General features: G+C 35.1%; 1 protein-coding gene across 6 annotated transcripts in view; it reads right to left on the reverse strand.

Annotated features, from left to right (window-relative positions):
* GKAP1 (G kinase anchoring protein 1) overlaps positions 1 to 17,444 on the reverse strand; it is a 67,724-nt gene that overhangs the window by 18,728 nt on the left and 31,552 nt on the right. For 4 of the 6 annotated variants that reach the window (XM_033122330.1, XM_033122327.1, XM_033122328.1 and 1 more), the window contains one exon: positions 42 to 194. The exons of the other annotated variants lie outside the window; for them this stretch is intronic. In XM_033122330.1, the coding sequence (XP_032978221.1) occupies positions 42 to 194 (153 nt within the window). The remainder of the gene's footprint in view (positions 1 to 41; positions 195 to 17,444) is intronic. 6 annotated transcript variants of the gene reach the window in all.

Below are 17,444 nucleotides of genomic sequence, written 5' to 3' on the forward strand. Positions count from 1 at the left end.
TATTTTAATTTCACTGTGATTGAATTTTCTATTTTACATGCCTGGTTGTGTTCATGAGCAGCGCAATTATCTGTTCCATTATATTCTGTAAGCTGTTCTCTTCTTTTTTCTCTAATAAGAATTTTATGAACATCATCTTCCAGTCTATTGAAGAATCCTCCATCATGTGATAAAGTCTGAGAAGAACTCAATTCCTGTCAAAAATGAATTATAATTTACTATCATTTAACACAAAATGCATTTATTATGCATTTAATAAACCCAGCCAGCCACTAGAAGGGTAGAGGAAAAAAATGATCAGAGACAATCGACCATCTAATTCTTCTCTACCTCCAGAATATAAACAGTAGAGACAAATTTTCAAATGCTTTCTTCTTTTTGTTGTTGTTAGGTATTACTTGATTAAAAAATAATTTTTATCCATATACATACAAATCACTCATTTAATGTGCATAATTTAGTCATTTTAAATATGTCCAAAGAGATGTGCAACCACAACCATAATCAATTTCATAATTTTCATCACCCCAGAAAGAAACAGTGAACCTATTAGCAGTCATTCCCCATTTCCTCCTAATATCTCCCCCTTTAGTTGTCCCCTAGGCAAGACTAGTCCATTTTCTGTCTGTATATATTTAGCTATTCTAGATATCTGATACAAATAGAATAATACAATATGTGGTCTTTTGTGACTGGCTTTATTCACTTAGCAAAATGCTTCCAAGGTTCATCTATATTATAAGGTATATCAATACTGTATTCCCTATTGCCAAGTAATATCCCATTGATGGATACACATTTTATTTCTCTATTCATCGGTTAATGGACATTTGGGTTGTTTTCATTTTGGGCTATTATGAATAATGTTGCTATAAACATTCATGCACAAGTTTTTGATGACATGTTTTCAATTCTCTTAGATATACGCCTTGAAGTAATACTGCTGGGACATATGGTAATTCTGTGTTTTTGAGGAATTGCCAGATAGTTTTTTCAAAGCAGCCGTACCACTTTACAATCCCACCAACAATATATTAGAGTTCTAATTTCTCCACATTCTTACCAACACTTGTTAGTACCTGTCTTTTTTTTAATACAGCCATCTGAGTAGGTGTGGTGTGATAGGTATCTCATTATGGTTTTGAGTTGCATTTCTCTGATAACTAACAGTGCTGAATATCTTTTCATGTGCTTATTCGACATTTGTATATGTTTTTGGAAAAATGTCCACTCAAATCCTTTGCCCACTTTATAACTAGGATGCTTTTTATTTTTGAGTTCCAAGAGTTCTTTACTCCAGATATAAGTCTCTTCTCAAGTATATGATTTACAAATATTTTCTTCCATTCTGTGGGTTGCCTTTCCACATTCTTGATGGTGTCCTTTGTATCACAAAAGTTTTAAATATTGATGAAGTCCAATTTATCCAAGAAACCACTGCCTAACTCAAAGTCACAAAGATTTACTCGTATATTTTCTTCTAAGAGCTTTATAGTTTTAGTTCTTATGTCTGTAACCCATTTTGAGTTATTTTTTGTGCATGGTGTGAATAAGGGTCCAAATTCATTCTTTTGCATGTGGATATCCAGCATCATCTGTTGAGATTATTCTTTCTCTAATGAATTGTCTTGGCACCCTTGTCCAAAATTAACTGAACATAAACTTAAGGGTTTCTTTTCTGGATTCTAAATTCTGTCAACCTTTATGACTACCCTTCTGCCATGCCACACTGGCTTGATTACTTTAGCTTCGTATTGCTCAATCTTTTACATTTAAAAATAATTTTTACATAAATTCTGCACACCAATGATAAAGAAGTAAGATTTTATCACAATCTACTCAATTACATAAAATTACACATTTTACATGTTATCCAAGAAAAATAGCATTGCCTCTCCAACTTGTTTTAAAGTCAGAGACAACTAAAGAAAATGTTCCTCTCACTCTCATTGGTTTCACATACGTCCCACATTCTTTAGTTATAATACTCCCAATTTTACCCATCGTGATTATATTTGTGAGCAAATGACCCAACAGTTCAACGACTATTCATGCTTTCCCCTTTACATTATCTTAGTGTGATTTGGAAAAATAATTGTATACCAGTGCTTAATAAATATACAAATAACATTAAAATGTTTGTAAAGCACTTTATACTTACTTAGCAAAGCATTTATACAAACATCACTTTATATGAATCTCATCAACACTATAAGAGGTTGATAGAGCAAGAATTATTTCCCCACAAAGTAATTATGGCCTTAGGAAAGTTAAATAACTTCCACATGAGTCATTCTATTGCTAAGTGGCACAGATATAACTCTGTCTACTGCTTCAAAAAAATAATTCCAGTATATTCCAGTAAGATGTCATTTTAAAGCAATAAATACGACATGCTGAAAACACTGTTGAGCTTCTGTGCACAGAATAGCATGATGATAGCAATTAATGAGCCTCTGGATTTCACTTCTCTAAAGACTGCAGTTCCAGCAGTGTCCTCTGTTTTTTGATAGCTGCTACGATTATCAGCATACCTATCCCAAAGGGTACTCTGCTCTTGAGTATTTTTTAGTGAGGCATAAAATTTCTTTTCAACCTAAGGAAGGAATATTTCAAAAGACACCTTGATAAGAAACTACAAGGAAAAGGAGCAAAAATAAATCAACCACACCCCCGCCCCGAAGCCCCAAAAGAAAAAAAGTAAAAAATGTGGCAAACATAAGAACACAGATTTTTTATTTTAATGTCTAGCCAATTCAATTTCAATTTAACTCAAAATTTGGACACTTATTATGTGCCAAGCATATAATGAATAAGACAGTATAGTGCTTCTGTAAATATAGCCCTAAAGATCCTGGGACATATTTGAGTGTCTAGATATAAGTCTTCACATTTACGGTAAATTTATTCTTTTAAAAGGTATCAAGGTACTTCATTAAGGAAAGAAAGACTCTTCAACAAGTGGTGCTAGGACAACTGGATATATACATGCTAAAAGGTGAATGTGGACTCTTTCTTCACACCATATGCAAAAATTAACCAAAAAATGTATCATAGCAAGGATTCTGGGAAGACACAAGAGTAGAAAGCACCAGGAATCTATCTCACCACGTAGACAACAACTGCATTGGCAGAAATCTGTCTGATGTAACTATTTTGGAATTCTGGAGTCTGGTGAGACTTGCAACTTCCAGGACAGGACTTCGATGGTAAATTGCAGTTGATTTTGGTCAATTTCAGCTCTTAGCACAGTTAACAGCTACCCATTCCCTACCCTCAGCCATGAGGCAGGCAGGTGTGTGCATGTTCCTAGAGTAGCTTGCATACAGCTTATGGGAGTGAGGGTAGGCAACAAGTACCAAATAACAGGGATCTGTGCTCTGGTCCCTGCTGCTTCTGATCAGAAAGATGCAGACAAGTGCCAGGCAGACATTTTTGCTGCACTCCCACATTACTGCAAGCCCCACCCACTCCAGCTGAAGTGACTTCCAGGGGATTTAAAGAGCTGGAATCCTTTTTATTCTTTCATTTTTTTGCTTTCCCACTTTCATGAGCCAGGAATTAAGAACTAGGACATACAAAAACATGTATGTAAGAGGAAAATTAGAAAGGGGCTGTGCATGTCCAAGAAGAAGCTCAGACAAGACCTTAGCATTAAATTTACATCTTATGCTGATCCTTGAACAGACAGCCTACAAAAACTAAAAAAACAAAAGCAATAAAAACACCAATCCCTGAGGAAAGGTTTTTCCAGATTACCACATTATTAGATTCAAACGTCTAGTATTCAACAAAAAAATACAAAGGCATACAAAGAAACAGGAATGTATGGCCCATTGAAACGTAAAAAAATAAATCAATAGAAACAGTCCCTGAAAAAGATTTACGGCATTTTTACCAGACAAAGACTTCAAAAAAACTGTGTTAGTAATGCTCAAAGAACTAAAAGTTTTGGAGGGCAAAAAAAATCAAGAAAACAATGTGTGAACAAAATGGAAATATCAATAGAGATAGGAATCTTTTAAGGACACCTAAAAAGAAATCCTGGAGCTGAAAAGTACAATAATTGAAAAAAAAAAGTACAATAACTGTAATGACAAATTAAATAGAGAGATTCAAAAGCAGAGTTGAGTGGGCAGAAGGAAAAAAAATAGTGAACTTAAAGATAGGACAACGAAAATTATCTCAGCTGAGGAACAGAAAGAAAAAGATCAAATAAAACCAAATAGAGCCTAACGGACCTGTAGAACACCATTAAGCAAACCAACTTACATACTGTGGAAGTCTTAGAAGGAGAAAAGAGAAAGAGGCAGAGAGAATATTTCAAGAAATAATGGCTGAAAAATTCCCCAATTTGATGAAATTCATGAATATAAATATCCAAGTAAGTCAAGCAAGATGAACTCAAAAAGACCCATACCAAGATATATAATAAAACTTTGAAAAAGCAAAGAGAAAACCTTAAAATCAGCAAGGAGAAGCAACTCATCATGTACAGAAGATCTTCAGTAAGATTATTGGAAGATTTCTCAACAGAAACTTGAAGGACTGAAAACAGTAGGCTCATATATTCAAAATGCTAAGAGAGAGAAGCATGGTGGTATGAGAGGTCCCTCTGTTCTCTCCCCTTGGAAGTTGCAAGCTGAACAGCTATATTCAACAAAGGATTCCCTGCTCAACACAAAAACACATCTAAGAGATCTGCGCATTGAAACACCACAGTAAATGGGAGGAGAGAAGGGAAAAGAGCAGAAAGAGGTGCCATGGACGCAGCCGGGAGCTACTTGGGGGGAGGAACCAGGTTACAATGTGCACTCTGCAGCCCCGAAGAGCAGGGACTACAATAAGCATTGCTGCCTGAGCGGTCAGCACATACTGCAGCTAAGCCCAGAGACCGGGACAGAGATGAAACAGAGGTATGGCAGCTGTGGTCTAGCAGTCGTCACTGCCAAGCAGAAAACAAAACTAGCTGCAGGCCCCAGAAGAAGCTGTAGCAGTGCGAGTTTGGCTACAGAGCACACTATCTGCAGCCCTGAGAACTGGTGAGGCAGGTATATTCCTACCTGAGTGACAGATGCACACTGCGGCTAATCCCACTGACGGGTAAAGATACAGAGGTGAGGCTCTGGCAGTCGCCATTACTGGGAGTAGAACAAAGCCTCAAACACAGGAGTTAGTCTCTCCCACCCAGCCCGCCCCCACCCATGGCAGCTGATCCTAGTGGGGGCACCTAATACACCTCTAGCAGCATATGGGTGGAGGGGGAAGCACTGGGATTTCACAGGCTCAGAGCCACATCGCCCATATTCCCCCAGGAGGGTGGTGCCTAGAGACAGGTGACCTAGTCACTGAGAAGACGTCCACTTCCCCAGGATATACAAGGCATTTTACACCACCGTACAGAGATCTTACATAGAAGCTAGAGTAAACAAGAGAAAATAAACTTGCACTTTGGCGCCATCTAATGAAAAACAGAAGAAAGATCACTTCTTACAAAGTTGCTAAATAGAGGTATCACACTTAAAATAAAATGCAGATTTCATTCCCAAAAATGCCTAGGCAGAGAAATAATCCATCAAATACCAACAAAACACCAAGATAACAAGGAAACTCAGAAAGAAAATGAAAAATCTCCAGAAAATAAACTTAAAGACATGGAAAGATATAACTTAAATGACACAGAATTCAAGATTGCAGTTCTGGAAAAACGCAACGATACAAGAAAACTCAGACAGTGTGATGAACTCAGAAGTAAAATCAATGAACAAAAGAGGTATTTTACCAAAGAGACTAAAACTTTAAGGAAGAACCAAATAGAAATTCTGGAGCTAAAGAACTCAAAAAAAGAGATACAGAATGAACTAATGAGCTCAGGAAACAGCTGACCAGAAGGAGGAAAGACCTCATGATATTGAAAACAGAAATCTAGAAATGATGCAGATGAAAGAAAAGAGACTTGGGATAAAGGAAAGGAAAGGAGGAAGGAAGGAAGGAAGGAAGGAAGGAAGGAAGGAAGGAAGGAAGGAAGGAAGAAAGAACTCTACGAGAACAATCTGACTCCATTAGAAAGAGCAATATAAGAAAAATGGGTACACCAGAAGGAGAAGAGAGGGAGAAAGGAACAGAGAGCCTATTCAAACAAATAGTTGACGAGAGCTTCCCAAACTTATGGAACGGGCTGGATCCTCGAATCCGAAAAGCAAACAGAACACCTAATTATCTCAATCCAGAAGGCATTCTCCAAGGCACATTATATTAAAACTGTCAAAAATTAATGACAAAGAAAGAATTCTCAAGGCAGCCAGGGAAAAGAAGATGGAAAGCTATAAAGGAAATCCCATTAGATTATCATTGAATTTTTCAGCAGAAACCCTACAAGCTAGGGGAGTAAAATCAAATATTCAAACTATTAAAACAGAAATTATCAGCCAAGCATACTATACTAGCAAAGTTATCCCTTAGATTTGAAGGAGAAATAAAGACTTTTTTCAGACACACAGGAGCTAAGGGAATTTACCATAAGACCTGCATTTGCAGGACATTACTGAAGGGGGTTATTCTACTGAAACAAAAAGATGAAAAGATACAAAATTATGAGTAAGATGACTGACAGACAGACAGAAGCAAGCAACTGCAACCCTTACTGAAAATAGAGTATTACACACTTAACTATAACAAAGGTTAAATGAGGTAAAAACATTTTTTAAAAAGAGAAGAAGACAACAGCTACTGAAATCTGTAAATGAACCCACAGCATAGAGATAATTTGTGACAACAAAAACATAAAAGGGGAGAGGAATAAAGGTTTGAATTTGCAAAAAAGAATGGAGATAAGATGCATTCTGAAGAAAAGGTACTACTACTGTATATATGAAACTTTCTTTTGCATAAACATGATGGTAACCACACCAAATCTAAAAGTGAGATACATATATAAAAAGAGAGAACAGAGAAAAAAAAATCACAAAATACCTCCAAACTAAAATAACAGACAGAAACACAAGGGAAAGAAATAATGGAGACACAGAGCTACCAGAAAACAAAAAATGGCTACAAGAAATCCCCATACATCAACAATCACCCTAAATGTAAATGGAATGAACTCACCAATAAAAAGGCACAGAGTAGCAGATTGGATCAAAAAACAAAACCCAACCATATGCTGCCTCCAAGAGACACATCTCAGCCACAAGAACAAATACAGACTCAAAGTGAAAGAGTGGAAAATGATACTCCAAGCAAATGGTATTCAGAGAAAAGTGGGTGTATCCGTATTTATATCAGACGAAACAGATTTCAGGATAAAAAAGGTAATGAGACAAAGATGGACATTTCATAATGATAAAGGAGACAATACAACAAGAAGACATAATAGTCATCAATATATATGGCCCCAATCAGGGAGCACTAAAATATACAAAGCAACTACTAACAGAACTAAAGGGAGAAACTGACCAAAACACAATTATAGTAGGGAAACTAAATACACCATTGACAGCTATTGATAGATCATCTAAACAGAACACCAATAAGGAAATATTGGCTTTAAATGACACATTAGACCAAATGGACATAATCGACATTTACAGAGCTTTTCATCCCAGACACCAGATTATACATTCTTCTCTAGTAGTGCACATGGAACATTCTCAAGGATAGACCATATGTTGGGACTCACAACTAGCCTCAACAAATTTAAGACTGAAATCATACCAAGCATATTCTCTGATCACAATGCTTTGAAATTGTACATCAATTGCAAAAAGAAAGCAAGAAAAACAAGAAATATGTGGAGATTAAACAACATGCTACTAAAGAATGACTGGGTCAAAAAGAAATAAAACAAGAGATCAAAAGATACATAGACAAATGAGAATGACAGTACGACATATCAAAATGTTTGGGGTACAGCAGAAGTGGTACTAAGGGGGAAGCTTATATCATTATAGGCCTTTCTCGAGAAACAAGAAAAATCCCAAGTACCTAACATAACATCTTGGAGAACTAGAAAAAAATGAAAAATGCAGCCCAAAGTCAGCAGAAGAACTGTAATAATAAAAACTAGAGGAGAATTAAAATGAAACAGAGAACAAAAAGACAATAGAAAAAATTAATGCAAAGAGCTAGCTCTTTGAAAAGATTAATAAAATTGACAAACCTCTGGCTAGACTCACTAAGGTAAAAAAGAAAAGAGTCAAACAAAATCAGAAATGAAAGAGAAGTTATGACAGACACCACAGAACTACAAAGGACTATACAAGAACACGATGAAAGACTATATGCCACCAAATTCAGTAACGTAGAAGAAATGGACAAGTTCTTAGAACTATATAACCATCCTAGACTGAATCATAAAGAACTGAAAAATCTAAATAGACCAATCAACAGCAAGAAAATTGAAACAATAATCCAAAACCTCCCATAAAGCAAAAATCCAGAACCAGACGGCTTCACCAGTGAATTCTACCAAACATTCACACCAAAGATTTAATACCTGTCCTTCTCAAATGCTCCCCAAAAATTAAAGAGGCAATACTTCCTAACTCATTTTATGAGGCCAGCAATACCCTGATATCCAAACCTGGCAAGGATAACACAAAATGAGAAAACTAGATCAATATCTCTGATGAATACAGATGCAAAAATACTAAACAAAATACTAGCAAATCAAACACAGCAATAAATTAACACTTCACCCAAGAAGACATACAAACAGCCAACAGATATATGAAAAAAATGCTCACCTTCACGAGCTATTAGGGAGATAAAAATCAAAACCACAGTGAGCTACCACTCAAATAATAACAAGTGTTGGAGAGGCTGTGGGAAAAAAAGGAACCCTCATACTGTTGTTGTGAATGTAAATTGGTACAGCTGCTATGGAAAACAGTATGGAGGGTCCTCAAAAAATTAAGAATAGAATTACCGTATGACCCAGCAATCCGTCTCCTGGGTATCTACCCAAAAACTCGGAAGACATTTATCTGTAAAGCTATATATATTCTGATGTTCACTGAAGCATTATGTACAGCATCCACAACATGGAAACAATCACACTGTCCTTCGAGAGATGATTGGATAAAGAAAGACGTGGTATAAAAACACAATGGAATACTGTTCTGCTGTTAAGAAAAGATGAAATACTGCCATTCGCAACAATATAGATAGATCTTGAGATTATTATGCTAAGTGAAATAAGTCAGACAGAAAAAGTCGAGAACCATATGATTTCACTCATATGTGGGATATAAAACTGAAAGCAACACAGGAACAAGACAAACTCAGACACAGACAACAGTTTAGTGATTACTAGAGGGTAAGAGGTGAGGGGGGATGGTAGAAGAGGGTAAAAGGAGTCAAATACATGGTGATGGAAGGAGAACTAACTCTGGGTAGTAAACACAATGTGATACATAGATGATATGCTATAGAAATGTACATTTGAAACCAATGTAATTTTACTAACCATTGTCACCCCAATAAATTTAATTAAAAAAAAAAGAAAATGAGCAAGGTCTTGAAAACATTTCTCCAAAGAAGATACACAAACAGCCAATTAGCATACAAAAAGATGTTCAACATCACTAATCATTAGGGAAATGCAAATCAAAACTACAATGAGATACCATCTCATACCCATTAGGATAGGTACTGTCAAAAAAACCCACAAACAAACAACAACAGAAAACAAGTGCTGGCAAGGATGTGGAGAATCTGAAACCCTTGCACACTGTTGGTGGAAATGTAAAATGGTACAGCCACTGTGTAAAAGTATGGAGATTTCTCAAAAATTAAAAATAGAATTACCATACAACTCAGAAATTCCACTTCTGGTTATATTCCCAAAAGAACTGCAAGGAGGGTCTCAAAGAAATATGTGTACACCCAAGTTCAGAGCAGCATTATTCACAAGAACTGTAACATGTAAGCAACCCAAGTATCCATTGACAGATGGATAAGCAAAATGTGGTCTACACACACACAATGAGATATTATTCAGCCTTAAAAAGGAAGGAAACTCTGCAATATGCTATCACATGGATGAAACTTGAGGACATGCTAAGTGAAATAAGTCACTCACAAAAAGGCAAATACTATATGATTCTACTTATATGAGGTACTTAGGGTAGTCAATGTGAGAGACAAAAAGTAGAAAGGTGGTTGTCGGGCTAGGGGGGAGGAGTAGATGGGGAACTATTTTTTAATAGGTATAGATTTTCAGTTTTACAAGATGAAAGAGTTATGGGGCTAAATGGTGAGAGCAGCACAACCACGTGAATGCACTTAATACTACTGAACTATACACTTAAAAATGGTTAAGATGGTTAAATTTTATGTTGTATGTATTTCACCACGATAAAAAAGGAAAAATGGATCATAGATTTTTAAAAACAACTAAAATTATAGAGTTTCTAGAATAAATCATTGTGGCCTTGGGTTAGGCAAAAAGTTATTAAATGAGCAACAAAAGCACGATCCGTAAAAGAAAAAAATGGATAAATGATTTCATCAAAATTAAAAACTCTTGTGTTTCACAAGACAGCATTAAGAAATAAAAAGACAAGTAACAGCCCAGGAGAGAATATTTGCAAATCATGTATTTGATGGAATATCTGTATCTAGAATGTATCTATAAAACAATAATAAGACAACATGCTTAAAAATGGGTAGAAGATATGAATAGACATTTCACTAAAACAGATGTAAAAATGGCTGAGTACATGAAAAGATGTTCTCAATTACTAGCCATTAGGGAAATGCAAATAAAAACAATAAAATACACTACATATCCACTAATATGGCTATAATCATAACAAGAAAATGTCAAGTGTTGACAAGGATGTCAAATGGAATCCTCATCTGCTGGTGGGAATGGTAGGTAAGTGGTACCACCACTCTGGAAAACAGCTTGACAGACTCTTAAGAAGTTAAACGTAAATTACCCTATAATCCAGCAATTTCACTTCTAAGTATCCACCTAAGAGAAATGAAAACATATCCACACAAAGGATGTATCAAATGTTCACAGCAAATGTCCATTAACTAGTGAATAAATAACATTTATATGATGAAATGCTATTCAGCAATAAAGTGAGATGAACTACTGGCACATGCTGTAACATGGATAAAGTTCAAAAATATTACGCAAAGTGAAAGAAGTCAGATACAAAAGAATACATATTGCATGAGTCCACTCAGATTATCAGAAAAGGCAAACTATAAAGATACAAAGTAGACCAGTGATTGCCAGGGGTTGGGAGTAGAAACTGACTACAAGTGGATATAGGGAACTTTTTGGGAAGACAGAAATGTTCTAAATCTAGATGATGGTTATGGTTGCACAGTTCTTTAAATTTACTAAATTACTGAATTATATACTTAATGATGGGTAAATTTTATAGTATATAAATTATAACTCAATAAAGCTTTTTTTTAAAGGATTGCCATGATCCCACTATTTTACTTAAAAACTAGAATTTTACCTATACCTATACCTTACCTAAACCCTCCAAAAATTTAACTGTTAACACAAATTTAGTGTTTATCATTTCCATCTTTTGTTTTATAGCTGTATCATTAAATAATATATTTTCATTTTGCTTGTGTTATTTTTCATTATGAAAAATTGCACCCATATACTCTACACATAGACTTGACATCTAAATTTAACAATTGTTAAGGTTTTCCTTAACAGTTTATCCCACCCATTTGTTTAGATATTTCATAGTATAAACATCATGACACTTCATCTCAAAATTCGTTCACACGAGCTATAAATTTTCAAATTTAACCATAGTATCACACCTAACAAAAATATCACACCTGAGTATCATCTTATACCTAGTTCATATTTAAATTTCTTCAGTTGTATCAAAATGTCTTGTTGATAATCTAACTAGGATCCAAACATTACACTGGTCATCTCTTAAATCTCCTTTAATCCAGAACATCCCTTCCCCACGCTCCACCCTTTTATTCTCCATAATACTTTCTTGGTGAAGAGAATATGCCAGTTGTCCTACAAAATATCCATCTTCTACATTAACCTGATTGCTTCCTTTAGGTATCATTTAACTTGTACTTCTAATTCCTGTATTTCCTGTAAAATGGAAATCAGCTCTTGATTTATATACAGTGTAAACATTTTTAGGAAGACTATTTAGTTTTGCTTGATTTAAAGTTTTATAAAATTGGTATCACTCTGAGGTAGTCTTCTGAGACTTGTTTTTCACTCAACATTCTCTTTTGGATGCCTAGAGTTATAAATTCATTTTCACTACTGTATAAACCATTGTGTGATTATACTAAAATGTATCCATTCTACTGAAGATTAACATTTAAATTTTTCCAAGTTTTCTTGTGGGGGAGGGTTAGGCTATTCCGCATTCATAAAAACATTCTTGTACATGGCCCTCAGGACACATGTCCAAGTTTCTCTAGTGCATGTATACCTACAAGTGGACTGCTAAAATTATATAAGGGGTCAGCAAACTATGGCCCAGAATAAGACTTCCCTTTTTTGTAAATAAAGCTTTACTGCAACACAGCCATGCTTTTATACGATAGCTGCTGTTACACTACAGTGGCAGAGTTCAGTAAGTTGTGACAGAGATCGGATGTACCCCAAAGCCTAAAATATCTGCTACCTGGCCCTTTACGCCAAAGTTTACTTACTCCTGGGTTACAATGTATATTCAGCTTCATAAGAACACCAGACTTATGCAAAATATTTGTACTAATTTACATTCCCACCAATGTAAACTGTTCCATAACTCCACTCCAATGTAACTGTTCCATGTATAACTTCTGGGTATTTTCAAACGTCCTAATTTTGGCCTACTTGGTGGTCGGAAGAAAGGGGCACTTCTCCGATAATAACAAAGTTGGACTTTTTTGGTATTCATATTTCCCTGTTTTGTAAAATGTCTGATGTCTCTATTTATTTTTATTTATTTTTTTTGCTATCCTATGAGACAATAAGAAAACAAGACAACCATCTCTTTTTTAACCATCTGATACGAGTTCTTTCTGTGTCTGAATACTAATCCTCTATCAGTTCTGCTTTGAAAATACCTTCTCAATTTGTCCCTTGTCTTTTTACATTCTTTTTGGTATTTTTGTAGAAAATAAGTTATTCATTTTGAATAACATCTAATTTTTCAACCTTTCTTTTATAGTGCTTTTCCTACCCCTCAGTCAGAAATATATTTTATATTTTCTAGTTCTAAGGGTTATACAATTTGTCTTTCACATGTAAGTATTTAATCTATGTGGAGTAGCCTTTAATGCGTGACAAAAGGTAGAGATCCAATTTGATTTTTTCCTAATATGACTAACAACTGTCCTTTGTTTTTCCATATATAAGACATTACTATGTTAGAGTAATGAACACATTATGTAATGAACACAGGAATAAATTGACCAGTGGAACACAAAAGAGAGCTCAACAGACCCATCCATATATGGAATCTTGATAAATGACAGATAATGCATTAAATGTTAGATGTACTTTAAGTTTTCAGTTTGAAAACTAAATTGTGATTTTGATTGGGATTGCACTGATTTCACAAATTATTTTGGAAACGTGACCTCCTATGATAAGTCTTCCAATCCATGAACAAGGTGTATTTCTCCATTAAGTCTTTACTATCTTTCAATAAAGTTTTATAATTTTCCCAATTAGGTCTTACACATCATTTATCTGATTTATATCTAGGTATTATTATAATTTATTATTTAAAAAGCATTTTGATTTTAATTACACTATCTGCTGTTACTGGCATATGGAAATATAAATAAGTATTGAAATTGTTTTGTCATCTAAAGTTTACGATAAGAAACTAAGGCTAGCATCACAGAAAACCTTTTGTCAGCCTCCTTACCAGGAATGCAAAAATAACTTTCCTTATTTCATAAACTTCTACACCTCCACAAGTGTAAAAAGGTACAGCCACTTTGGAAAACTCTTCAGTAATTCTTATGCTTAAAGGTACATTTAGATAACAATTTCATTCTTGTGTTTTTACCTAAGAGAAATTAAACATTTGTTCATAAAAGGACTTGTACACAAATATTTATAGCAGCATTAGTCACAATAACCAAAAGTGGAAATAATTCAAATGTCCAACAGATGAATATGTAAATAAAATTAAATACAATGGAACACTATTAGCAACAAAAAGAAATGAAGTATTGATACATCATTTGATACATCATGATACATACATACATACAATATGGGTATATTTAAAAAACATCATGCTAAGTATAAGAAGTCACAGTATATCACATATTGTATGATTCCACGTACAAAAAGTCCAGAATAGGCAAAACGTATAGAGACAGAATATAGATTAGTGGTTGCCTAGGCCGGGTGAGGAGCAGGGCAGAAGGGGTATGAGGAGTGACTGATAATGGGCATGAGGTTTCTTTTGGGGATGACGAAAATATTCTAAAATTAGATTATGGTAATGACTGCACAACTCTGTAAACATACTAAAATCCACTCTATTGCATATTTAAAATGGGTAACTTTTATAGTGTGTAAACTAAACCTCAATAAAGTTGTTTTCTCAAGTGTTATAGCAGCCTTATTCATAATGGTCAAAAATAGAAATCAAATGTACATAAACAGGAGAATAAACACACACATTGTGATATAGCCACATCATGGAATACAATTTAGCAATGAAACGGGAAACTCGACTAATACACAACATGGATGAACCTTCAAACATTTTGATGAGGGAAAGAACCAGACCAAAGAATAACATACTGCAGGCTGTATTTTAAACAAAGACTCAAAACTAATCTAGGATGAAGAAATCACAACAGTGGCTTCCTGGGGGGGGTGGGTAGGGGAGGGCATGAGGAAATGACTGGGATGGGGCAGAAGGGAACCTTGCAATGTAATGGCAATGTTCTTTACCTTGATAGGGATATGGGTCACATAAGCACATGCATGTGTCAAACCTCATCAAACTGCACACTTAAGACTTGTGCATTCTATTGTGTATAAATTATACTCCAACTAAAGAGAAGAACCAGCTTCCCACTGAGCACCTATTTCCTAACATATCGTTTATACAGTAAAATGACAAATAGGAATGCTTTCATCAAGAATTCCTTTCATATTTCTAAGGGTTCCAAGTCACCTCCTAGAAGAATAGCCTCCCAACTTTACTTTCAAGATACCTTGCCACACAGTGACATGGAAACCTCAGAATGCTCCGTCTGTATGTGCTACTTCTCTTTTACCACACTTGGATGCTTTGAACTTATTCCAAGAGGAAATCTAAATAATGGTGTTCTTTAAATGAGCGATTATATTGAAGATGACGTAATATGTGGAGTAAGCCTACTTTCTCCTCTTCCCTAGGGTAGACCTTAAGGGATTCAACTCTTGAACATTACTTAAATCAATTATTTAAGCCCTTACATAATTAAGCCCTAATTATGCAATTAGTACTACACTACCCATGGGCTATTCTCATAGAACTCACAATCTACTGAGAAGAACAAAAACTAACAAATATAATAACAAACACAATTATTAAGCACTCTTTTTTATATGTCAGGATGGCAAACACCTGTAGAGCATGCAGCCACTGCTTCCTCTTTTATAAATGGTAAACAATTAATTGATACTGACACTTTTTCTTGCTAAGTAAGTATGCAGGCTCAGAATTCTTAATGCAGAGCTCCACGAAGGCCCTAACAATGTGCTTGAACTGGCAAAGGAAATAAAACCTAATATACAGAAATAAAAATATACAGAAGAAGCAGACCAAAAAAGGCTAGAGAAGGTTTTAGTGAGAAGGTAGAACATTCATTCATTCATCAAGCAACGTTCATTTACATTACCTACTATGTGACAGGAATTAGAACTACTGGGGAAACTAAATCAACAAGATATGGTCCCATACTTCCAAGAACTCAAATTCCAGTGAAAAAGCAAAACAATGATAAAACAGGTGTTGAAAGCTATGAAGTATACACAGAGTATTCTGGGCATCTAAATAGATCATAATCAGGGAAAGCGTCCAGGAAAAAGTGACTCTTTGACCAAGTTCTGAAGCAGTTAGCCAAATGAAAAAAGATGGAAGGGGAGTGACATCACCAAGATACCAACACAGGCCATTCCTAACTTCACTCCCCCTCACAAGACACCAACTGAGACTTGGAAGAGAAACGAAGAGTCCTAAAGCTATATCAACGCCTCAATCCAGTCAACTATGAGGCCAGCTCTCTCCCTATTCTTCATGGTTTGGATATAGGAACCAAATAAATGTCTCTTTTTTGCTTATGCTGGATTGAGTTGGGCTTCTGTTATTTACAACCAAAGAAAGCTAACAAATACAATAAATATGAATAAGAAAGGGCATGGGAACAAAAGTGAGTTCAACATGTTCTGAGGAGTACGGTAATAGGTTGAATTACTAAGGTAAAACCAGATTTTAGGTGAGATTATTTTTTTTAGGTGAGATTTTTAAAAGCTAGATAGAATTTTTTGCTTTGAAGATTTAATGGTCTATTATTGCTATTCTCCTGTGTTTTGGCAGCATTAACTAGAGTCCGTTTCTTTTAGTAGATAATATTTATTTCAATCACACATTGATCACCTATCGTAATTTCAGAAATCAACAGATTCCATCTTACTTTTCAGCTAATATGACTAGGACCTGAAATGAATAATTTATCCAAGTTCATATATCTAAGACATGCTGGAAGCATAGTGCAATAAAAAGGAAATAGGCTGTGGAGCCAGACAGGACTGAGTTTGTTCTCCAGCTCCCTCTCTCTAGTGCTTTTTATTTTTAATGTAATTTTTTAATAGGTAGTTTCTAGACATGATAGAAAATTTAAGTTTATATTGTGACAAGTGAGCCTTTCTCCTTTCCTTCTTCCGGTAAACCCTCCTTCCCCACCCTTTGTCAATCACTGTTACAACTTCTTGGGTACTCTTTTAGAGATAGTCCATTCAAGCATATTCAAGACTTGACCTTTTAGACTTCAAGACACATGATGATCACTAAAATTTTTAAAGCCATTGAATGGTACTAGAAGGACTGCAGTTGAAGAGCACAGATAAAAGTGGGACTAAAGAGAAAGGAGTAGCTATGAGATACTCTACCCAGCAGAACTATCATTTAAAAAGGCAACATATTAAAATTAAAAACAAACAAAACAACTTCAAGGATCAAATAATGTTCCTTATAAGCCATGATTAACTGAGGTTTTAAGAGGTATGTACAAGCACCTACTCATTCTACTTTATTATTCATTCTACTTGTCTAAAATTATTTGGGGATATTCTCTAGTGAAGGGTAGGGGACTGGTCGCAGCCAACATATCTTGGACACTTAATAATGAAAAAGAGTTTCCATCCTCTATTCCGGTGTCATTTTATTCTAATTGTTTCAGGGTCAGAGAGATTACAAAGA

The sequence above is a fragment of the Rhinolophus ferrumequinum genome, chromosome 12, assembly GCF_004115265.2.
Source record: "Rhinolophus ferrumequinum isolate MPI-CBG mRhiFer1 chromosome 12, mRhiFer1_v1.p, whole genome shotgun sequence".
NCBI classification, from domain to species: Eukaryota; Metazoa; Chordata; class Mammalia; order Chiroptera; family Rhinolophidae; genus Rhinolophus; species Rhinolophus ferrumequinum.